Genomic DNA, 10,790 nt, shown 5'->3' with positions numbered 1-10,790 from the left:
CCAATGACGGTATTTTTTCAAAAAGGGGAGAAAGTTGCTGCTGATGGAAATGTTAACAGAACAAATGGAAGGTTTTGGAATATACCCCACCCCTGAAATAAAAACTTAACACTGTTTCCAAAAAAACTACTGAGACATTTCAGTTAACACCAAAACTGTTACGCTATGGGGAAAAAGATGAGAAGTATTTTCCAAGCACCTAACAAAGATTTTCAAACAGAGCAGGAAAAGCATTCAAGGTTAAATAGTTAAATGTATACAACGGAGGAGGAATACCTCTCTGGGAATACCATTTCCTACCCAAATAAATGTCTGGTTTTAGAGAAAAAACAATTACCCTCTTTTTGGTTTAATAAAAGACACTAGACAAATGAGTTCCACTCTTCATAAAACCTAACGGCTCTTTCTAGCCAAATGTGCACTGGCTGGTAGGCACAGAGCAGGGCCTCAACCATGGTTTTACTTTGACAGACATCATACAAAGGCACAGATGTACAAGCCTGCCTCGCCTTTCACGGGGCTGCCGCTCTGCAATTGTAGCAGTTGGACCAGATTAGTTACGCTGTGTGTGTCATGAACAATTTTTCTAATGGGGTACAAGCAACCCAATATACAAGAAAAACAAAACAAAAAGCAAGGTCTCCTTTATAATTTGGTCATGTTAATATTCTACATAAGTCAGCATGTCACTAAGCAAATCATTCAAACTAAATGACTTTAGCTTGGCAGACATCTAAACACTGCGGTCTTAAGAACAAGGAATTTAACAGTAGGGCAAACCTATCTGTTCACTGTCCTCAAAACAGAATGGACTCATCTTTTCATAAACTAAGAAGTCACTGGAATGTTTTTTTTGGGGGGGAAGCAGGTTCAAAATAAAAGAGTATTGATACAGTTAGAGTGAATATGCCTATCTCCTACTTCAGCCCTTTCCCACCAGAGTGTAAAAAGTGAATAAAGACAGCAACATTTTTTTTAAAGTTATATTAAAAAAATATTTTGTTTATAAACAATTTTAATACTACAAAGTAGTATTTCAGTACAAAGCAGTTCAAATATTAACTGTTCTTTAAACTGTTAAACTTTATTATAAATTAAAATTTCTTTACAAAAAATTGCACATAATATTTGACCACTCTTAGGTTCTGATGCACTGGCATTTGCAATAGTTTCTTTAATCTTCAAGTTAAACAGTCTCGGCAAGGAGTCCAGAACGTGGGCAGGGCAATAAACAACCCTCTCAGAGCATTCAAGTGCAACTAGCAGACTTGTGGCCATGGATGGCAGTTACACTTTCCTTAAGATGGACTGCTTAAGTTTAAATCCTGAAATGAAGAATCTCAAAAGGTTTAAAGAGGAAGAACTAAAAGGGACTGCCTGCTTTTTACTGTAAACTCAGCCCTGGAAATTAAATCCCAAACAAGAATCTCTCAGGCATCAGACTGTCAAGTGAATCAGGACTAGCAAAACATAAAGGGGAAAAAGTAAAAAATAAAAACAAAAACAAAGCAAAATTAAATATATGTCAGTCACTTTGAGGAACTATACTTACGTACATGATGTTATGAGAATCTGGCAGGGCCTAGAGGCAGACCAAACACGAAGTTCATTTATCCAGCCGAAGAGGGTCATGTTCATTGCTTCCGATTTTGAGGATAGGATATCGTAGGGAACTTGATATGATCAGTAATGCTTGTCTGTATTACACAGACCTTAGCAGGGATCAGCCTAATCTTGAAGGATCATTCAGATAATTTTGGCAATTATTTTAAGGACTTAGAACTGACTGTGCACCCAGTGTTCAGTGATTCTTGCTTTCTGTTTTGTTAACTGTTTAAATTTAAGAGCTCATTTAGGCTGACTCCAATCTCTTGGCACTTGGAAACTAGTTTTCTCAGGTTATCTGTTTTACCTCCTTCTGAAGCTTCAAACAACAGTTGCTGTAAAAGACAGGGAAGCACAGAAGTAAGACTTAGCTATATTCTGAGCATTACCACATCAATGGATATGGCACATGCAGAAAATTCATAGGAAAACTTCAAGATAAAATAAAAGATAAAAAGCATTACATCTTTCCACAGTGATGCACAAAGAGGTAACTTCTGTAAGGCTCTCTGATATAAACGGTGGACCTATAAGATAGATATATACACAATTCCATCAGGAAACGTGATGAAAAACAGGTTCACAATTCTATTTGAGTAATACTTCACAATGTGATAACATTTAAGACAAAATGGCTACATTGGGTTTGGGAGTTTCCAAACATTTAGAGAGTTCTTGGAATGTTAACTTCTATGCTTCATTCCTTTTCAATTGGGAAGTCAACAAAAGGGGCAGAGTAGCTTAAAAAACGTGACCCATCTGAGAGTCAATCACGGCTTACCTCTCTTTGTCCTTTTAAAACAATCTCAGCAGCAATGGCTCTAAGAAAAAAAAAAAGAATATAGAAAAGGGAAAATAATTTTATATTTCTTTGAACACAATGAGATACTACCACTGGCAGAATACTGACTGTGGGAATCTGAGTACAAAACTTCCTGAAAGTAACAGGCTAAACTTCCAAGGAGGGTAACCTATAGTGAAAAGAAAAATTCAACAATTTTTATCAACTTTACAAGAATAAAGCAGACCAGTGTTTTGAACATAAATAACGTTCAAGAAAAATACTCATCATAATTACTAGTAAAAATACCTGGCACTACCATCTTTAAAAGAAAGAGAACATCATACTACAAATGGAAGAAACCCCTGAATTTCAAAAGGGATGGACTTAAGATTTGTGTGTTTGGTAACAGTACTGTTATCTAAATGTTCTCCCTGAAGAAAAATTACAACTCAATCCATTTTGCTTTTAAAAGCAATTGTTGCCCTGGCTGGTGTAGCTCAGTGGATTGAGCGCGGGCCTGCGAACCAGACGATCGCGGTTCGATTCCCAGTCAGGGCACATGCTTGGGTTGCAGGCCAGTTTCTGGCAGGGGCCAGTTCCCTGCAGGGGATGCACGAGGAGCAACCATACATTGATGTTTCCTTCCTCTCTCCTTCCCTTCCCCTCTAAAGATAAATAAATAAAATGTTTAAAAAAAAAAACTTTAAAAAAAAAATAAAATAAAAGCAATTGTTAATGAACACTCCCCTTCACTCAGTATAAAACCTCAGCAAGTGTCAAAGACAAATCTAAATGAAAGATCTCTCCAGGAAAAAAAAAACAAACAAAATAAGGTGTTTGTAAAATTGGCATGTAAAATTTACATGAGATGGCATGTAAAATTTACCTGTCTGGAGCAAAACTTACAAATAAAAGCAATAGCTATAAAAATATGTACATGATTGTTGCATTACATTTTCCAGGTGGCCAGGCATGTTGGGATATTATATGTAAACATCTTGGCTTGAAGTTTCAGAATGTGAACATTGCTTTCTTCCCATTCATGATGAAGTAGCCTGCAAAGTATATTCAGAAAAATGAGCAAAGCATTGCAAGTACAGGGAACCCCAAATGTGCTCTATGAACAGAATGTTGGATGAGGGACCATCCCTGGTCAATTAAAGCCATCAAGGCTATTCAGCAAGTATTCGGAGAATGCCTCTTTCAAAAGTTAGCCTGAGACAGGAACACGCCAACTAGCAAGAGATCCAGTCATGACCCATGCCATCCTCAACTAACTAAAATAAGGCCCATGTAGCCCTACAGAACACTAAAGCATTCTCTCCAAATTATACTCCATGTGTCCTCTCCCCCAAATTTTTTTGAATAATGACTTGATACATTAATGCAAGTTCCCAGTATTTTTCTCTCATTAAACAAGTATAATTTAGTTGTGAATGTTTCTTGATACAAAATGTAAGTACAGTGACTAATTATTAAGTTCTCTATTCTGAAAAAAAGGACAAAGAAATAGGTATCAAAACAAAGTGGAGCTTTACCAGAAGAACACCTAGCATATTAACAGAAACTAGTCAAAAACAACCACATTTTCTACTTCACATGTGTTTTGAAGGTAACATTCCATAATACAAATTTCTGTAATTAGTTTCTGTAGCTTAGCATGCTTTCGAAGAATTTTTATTCTAAAACTCTATGGCTATTTTTGTCAAAGCCTTAGGCCTTTAAATGTTTTCCAGCCTCTTACACCATGTTCCCACATACAAGTTAAGTGGAATGTAAATACTTTGAAACAAAAAGGAAGATTTGATAAATATTTTAGGTACCTTATAATCAATCCACAAAACAAACTTAGAAACTTAAGACAAAACTGATGCAGTGAGAAAGACTGCACAATGAGAAGCCAAAGCATTAGCATGTAGTGTAACTCTGGAATTAGAAAGCAAAATTCTTGAGCGTAGCAATGGGTTTTCTCTATCAGAGAAGAGAAACTACAAAGAAATGCTCAAAAATCTCTTAACTGAATATATGAAATCCCTAGATAAGTGTTTCTCAATTGTGATTTGAGGGCTCAAGTTCAGGAATCTCCATTTGATTCCTGGTGCATGCTAATATTTGAGATCATTTGACCTACCTGGAAATAAGTCAGAAAAACCAAAATATATACAAATATAGTTGCCTACTATCTCTGTAACACTAAAAATCTCATAAGTAATGTCCCTTTGCCAGGTAGAACATATTCAGTGCTTGTGATATTCAATAGGTGGGCTAAGAACAGATGATACATGCTTAGGAAACATAAACAAACGTTACTGAATTATATGCCCCTTGTAGCCTGCAAAGTTTTCTGACAGAACCAGATTTTTACACTGACTTTTACATGAGTAGCAAAACCCATTGTTTAACAACTCTAAAATTGAAGTTTTATATATCAATGAAGTAGTGGTGAAAGAACAGATTGTTCTTACCACGCTTAAGAATAATTTTATATAAAAATCCTATACTATTGGGCTGAATAACCAAAAAAATTATATTTTTTCTTACCTCAGTGCAAGTCCGGAATTAGCTGGCATAATTGTGCAAAACCGTTCCAAGGTTTTGGAATGCTGGGTCTTAGGAACACAACTCAAATAAAAGTAAATAACCTGAAAACATTGAGGGGAAAGGAAAAATAAATGCAACAAGATGTGAAATCCAATTACCTATGTGTTTCAATGAGAAAACCAACATGGTCTTTAAGACATGAATGTATAAATTATAATAATGCATGAGGCTATGAGTTATAGTTCCTACCATTAATTTTATTAGTGATTTTCCAAACATGACTTAGGAAATGCGGTCTAGTGATGACAGCCATGGACCGAGAACACTGACAAGAAGCCAGAAGTCCAGGTTTTCATTCCTGAGTCTACCTTTACTTGCTGTACAGCTGGGCAAGTCATAGGGCTAATAATACCTGCCACATCTTGCTCATGGAATGCCCGTGTGTAAATGATTTAATGTCCATAAAGTGGTTTGAGATCCTGGGATAAAGGATGGCATAGAAGTACAAAGCATAATAACTGGTTATCCTGATTAGCAATAAAATCAGCCTACCCAAAAAAATGTATGTTTTAGTTTACATTAGAGCTTTTAGTCTGCATTAGCCTACACTGCGCTGAATGAAAGGAGTCTTGGAAAGTTTTTTGAAAAACACCTTCTACTGCCTATAAGAAGATAATCTTATATACTTAGATTCTATGTTAAAATTCTAAATAGCATGTGACTTCAGCTTTTTTTATGCCCAATTTCCTTGACAAAATTTACCAAAAAGAGCAGCTACACTATTAAGTCCATCTTATTTACTCTGAAATTACCGAATTTTTCATTCAGTTAAATTCTAGCAAAACATTACAGTTATAATTAGAGTTACTTCTTTTGGTCATTCTTCTTTAACACGTATTAAATCTTAACATCTCTTCAATTTTGCTTCGATGTTAAATTTTCTTAAATATACCATAACTAATATGTACATTTTATCTTAACTGAACTTTAAAGGGATCTTCCTAGGACTGAAAGAGATAAGTAGTGAACATGATCAAGAGTAAGAGTAGCACAGAATTGCACATGTGAAAATTATATCTCATACACCAGTGTCACCCAGTAAATTTAATTTAAAAAAGAAGAGTAAATGCTAGGAAAGGATCCTAGAAAAAGCTCTTGATATAAAACAGAGGCTTTGCTGTTATTTTTAAGTCCTTCCTTTGGTACAAACATCTACCAAAAAAAGTTTTAAGTTCTTACCCTATTATGAAATTCATAGTTGGACCAGTAATCAGCACTGCTAAAAGGAATGGGATATCGGGCAGGAACTGTAACCAAACATCTATTCACTAAATCAGTAAACAATCTGAATTCTTGGACTTTGTTCCTGGATCCAGCAGCTCTATTATTGGCAAAGACAAGATAACTGCCAAAAGAAAAATATTATCATTTAAAATAATTAGTAATTCTCAGACTCAGAAAGACGATCACCCGTTTACCCACCATATCCCCTTATTCCAAATACCATTCTTATTAAGAGGAACTAAACTTACTCCATCCAAATCTTCTGCACTATATCAGATCTCATGGCCACCCCTAATGCTGCCTCATATGCCTCCACTGTCTCTTTAATACTTGATTGAAGAGGATGACAAAGGCTGTTTAAAAAATGAAGGAAAACATTGTATGTCTACAGCTCAATTCTATTAGGTAAAGGAATGACAAAGTATATTTTACACATGACAGATATTATTACAATGGAATCCTTCTTTTGATCTTTCTCCTTTAATAATGTATAAACCTTAGCATCCCTTCAATTTTGCTTCAGTGACTTTAACATGAGGTTGATTTTTAACACAGTGTAACTCAGTACATAATAAATAACAAATGCAAGCCGAATATGCAACATTTCTCTCTACAGCAGATAATGTCTCACCAGTAAATCAGCCACAAATAAGGAACTTGGTGGTTAAACATTTCATCATCCAAATTCCCTTTACATAAACGGGCTGGAATGTCAAGTGGTCCTGGGATATTTAAGAGATACCTGGAGGGGAAAAAACTTTGAAATTATGTCTACGCACACATGAGCTACTAATCTTTAAAAAAATCTTCATTTTCAATTTAAATTTCCTTGCTGTACTTTTATAAGGTAGTAAGACTTTATTTTCCATGTACACCACACTGCTCTGCTCACACCTCTAGCACCACATACTTATTATTTATTATTTATTATTTTATACCTACAGGAGTAACTCTTTTCCTAAAATAAAATTTTCAGTTTATCCCCCAAATTAAACAAACCACAATAATTATCTAATTAAACCTAATTAAAAACAGAAGATAACAAATGAGACTACCAAATATATAAAATTTTCCAACAAAATCTGTGCTTTCTTGTAAAAAAAAGTCTTTAAGTTACAAAACTTAATTATCTAAAAACAACCTCTTTCTCCCATACAAACACACATGTACCATTATAGATGCAATATCATATATTCATTTTAGACATGATATATATTCTGTAACATACTGGCCTATAAGGCACTTGTTAAAAAGAGGTGTAAGATCAACTAAGATCAAACAGTTTCCTTTTGAAAAGCCACAATATATGGTAAGATAGTAAAGCTCTAAAAAGTCAGTCAGTACAAGAAATCTATTTGACTTTGACTAATTCAAGAACCCCCCAGCCCACTATAATTTATGTATATAATACATACAACCATCTTCAGAAACCATATTTTTAAGATCTAACTCAATTTATTTATTTGTTTGTTTGTTTAGGAATGGAGGGCAAAAGAGAGGGAGAGAAACATTGATGTGTGGGAGATACCTCAATCAGTTGCCTCTCACATGCTCCCAACTGGGGGCTCAGTCCACAACCCAGACATGTGTCCTGACAGGGGAATCAAACTGACAACCCCTGGGTTAGCAAGCAGACACACAATCCACTGCGCCACACCAGCCAGAGCAATAATCACGTTTTTAAAGGAAATATATTAATCTCAACAAGGACACACTAGTGTAACTATTTACCTTGGATTTAAAAATCATTTTAATGAGCTAAGTTATAATAGATTAGAGAGGCTGTATGGGGGCTCTGGGGGGAGGATGGGAGAAGAACTATAAGAAAGGGAAAATTGGGACAGCTAAGAGTCAGGTTATCACTCCAACTTGACCACAACTAGCTATGTTACCATGAGTTAATCACTTACCTTCTAAGGGTATTAGTTTTTTCAACTGAAAACTGACAAGAGATAACTTCAAATCTAATCTATCCCTAGGCTAACTTCAGTAAAGTGAATGAAATTCCTAGGTTAACTGTTATAGTTATTGACTAATTTTCAAATTGATTTGAAACATATGAAAATTACCACATCTAGCTCTTTGTCTTTATACTAAATGTTATACAGAAAATGATAAAATCAAACTCTAGGTAAATATTAAGAGTTCTACACATTTGCTTTATAATTTCTACTCATGAAATTAAAAAATATCCCTGGCTGGTGTGGTTCAGCGGCTGACTGCCAGCCTACAAATCAAAAGGTCACCAGTTTGATTCCCAGTCTAGGGCACATGCTTGGGTTGCAGGCCAGATCCCCAGTGGCGGGGCACACAAGAGGCAACCACACATTAATGTTTCTCTCCCTCTTCCTCCCTCCTTTCCCTTCTCTAAAAAAAATAAATAAAATCCTAAAAAAAAATAAGATTTTGAACCTGTAACAGTGCTGACTTCTATTAATAAACTCTCTATATTTAAAATTTTATTATCAGTAAGTATTACAATTCCCAAAACTGTCTCAACTGACTGCTGCTCTCCTAGTGTTAGACTCAAAAAAAGATTTCTTAAATTAAGAGAAAGGCACACTCTGTGTAAATAAGGACTTCAGTATTATCTAAAAAATAAAACTAAGCCCAGGCTATCTTTTTCTTATAACTCTTAGCAAATTATAAATTAGGACTATTCCCACAAAATAATAAAGATGAACAACTTAGTAGAACAACTTAGTAAACAATGAGAAGATTATTTGGAGACAACCCATTTTTAAATTTTTATTGACACATATATTCTGCTTTATAAGTTGACATTTAAGACAATATAAAGATCTCTGGTTACTACAGCAAAAACTGGAAGCAAAAACTCAATTATCTCTATGCACAAAGGGAGATCAAAACCAGCAAGCATGTTAAACATTTCATTTAGCTTTGGATTTATCCTGTGCCGGATTTTAAGATGTTTAAGCAATCTAATTTAAAAAGGAAGAAAGCCAGCATGGGAAAGCTGAATGATACCAAATTCCATAATTATAGAATAGCTTAATTCTCTATTAATTTGCATTCTAAATTATTTTTTTGTAATTTATTCTAAGCTATTCATCTACTGGGTTGGCCAAAAATTTCATTTGTTTTTTTCTGTAAGATGGTTCTAGTAGTGCTTCGTTGTCTTTAACATCATCTGAAACAATTTTGTTAGATTGGGAAAGCTATCATACCAGTGTGCATTTTAAAAAAAATGCAGGCCCTTGCTTGTGTGTTTCAATGGACTGAGTGTCAGCCTGAGAACCAAAGGGTTGCTGGTTCAATTCCCTGTCAGGGCACATGCCTGGGTTGTGGGCCAGGTCCCCAGTGTGGTGTGTGCAAGAGGCAAACACATATTAGCGTTTCTCTCCCTCTCTTTCTCCCTAAAAATAAATAAGTACAATCTTTAAAAAAATAAAAAAATTAAAAGAAATGCAATTGAGATCACAGGTCAAGATGGAGGTATAGACAGACATGGTTCGCCTCCCTGAACAAGCACAAAATTACTACAACTAAACTACAGGTGACCAATGATCACTCAGAACCCTCAGAAACCAAGTTGAATGGCAATCCAACAACTAACTAGGTAACTAAAGAAACCACCATCAACCCAGAAGGGTAGGAGATACAAAGGCAGAGATAGGGAACAGGCAGATCCCACACCCAAGTGTGGTAGATAAAATTCAGGACAGATATCTCAGGAGTGAGGGGTCCCAGCCCCACACCAGGCACCCCAGCTCAGGGTACCAGTGCCAGGAAGGTAAACTCCCATAACTTCTGGCTGTAACCAGCAGGATTGGAGGTGGTGAAAAAAACTACAGAACTCCCTGGCAGTTCCTCCTAAAGGGCTGTCAACAAACCTACACAGATGTACTCCCTCTCAACTCCAGCACCACTGGGATAGCAGTTTGAAAGGCACGAGTGGCATATGGGGAGGAAATGAATGTCTGGCACTAGGGCAAGAGCTGGGGTATAACTCTCTACCAGACAGAAAAGTGGGCAGAGGTCATTGTGCCTTTTCTGAGCCCTTCCCCCACACAGCCACAGAACCAGCAAGTAGGAGCCATATCTGAGACTCCATCAACCTCACTTACACTGTTTGCTGCACCCTAGTGTTTACCTGAGGCTCCACCCCATCCAACATAAAGGCTTGCCCCCAGCCCCAAACCTCTGGCTAAGTGGCCCCAGGCCAGGCACTAGCAGCAGCCAGCTTTGGATTACAGTTTGGCTCCACCTGTGAATCTCTAAGTCCAACACAAGTAGCAGCCATCTGTAGATTGCACTGTAGCTCAGGCAGGGTGGCCCTGGGCAGAACACAGGTGGTGCGAGACCATGACCTTCACCACCTGGGAAACACCAGAGCCTGTGCACCCAGTGGACAGCTACAGACCACGACAGAGCACCATCACCCTGCCCTTGCACAGCTGATCCTCCACAGAAGGCAGAGCATGGTGGTCAATGATCACAGACAGTCCTTGCACCTGACTGGCCTGGGTAAATCCCTCTCCCATCAACCTACCAACACCAACCAAGGCTCAACTACAAGAGGAGGGTTATTCAGACCACATGAAGAGCACGCCTA

The 10,790-nt window shown here is 36.7% G+C and overlaps 1 protein-coding gene across 1 annotated transcript in view; it reads right to left on the bottom strand.

Annotated features, from left to right (window-relative positions):
* Positions 1-1,063: 1,063 nt before the first annotated feature.
* Positions 1,064-10,790, bottom strand: part of ZFC3H1 (zinc finger C3H1-type containing) — a 57,364-nt gene continuing 47,637 nt past the window's right edge. The window contains exons 28-35 of the mRNA XM_037049440.1: positions 6,846-6,956; positions 6,463-6,567; positions 6,170-6,335; positions 4,931-5,031; positions 3,343-3,444; positions 2,387-2,426; positions 2,070-2,132; positions 1,064-1,940 (exon numbers count right to left, since the gene is read on the bottom strand). Coding sequence (XP_036905335.1) covers positions 1,827-1,940; positions 2,070-2,132; positions 2,387-2,426; positions 3,343-3,444; positions 4,931-5,031; positions 6,170-6,335; positions 6,463-6,567; positions 6,846-6,956 — 802 coding nt within the window. The 3' untranslated portion in view covers positions 1,064-1,826. The remainder of the gene's footprint in view (positions 1,941-2,069; positions 2,133-2,386; positions 2,427-3,342; positions 3,445-4,930; positions 5,032-6,169; positions 6,336-6,462; positions 6,568-6,845; positions 6,957-10,790) is intronic.

This window comes from Sturnira hondurensis, unplaced genomic scaffold, assembly GCF_014824575.4.
Source record: "Sturnira hondurensis isolate 20B ecotype Veracruz unplaced genomic scaffold, ASM1482457v3 Scaffold0006496, whole genome shotgun sequence".
NCBI lineage: Eukaryota > Metazoa > Chordata > Mammalia > Chiroptera > Phyllostomidae > Sturnira > Sturnira hondurensis.
The sequence above is the reverse complement of the archived record's forward strand: the minus strand, read 5'-3'. Positions and strand labels throughout refer to the sequence as shown.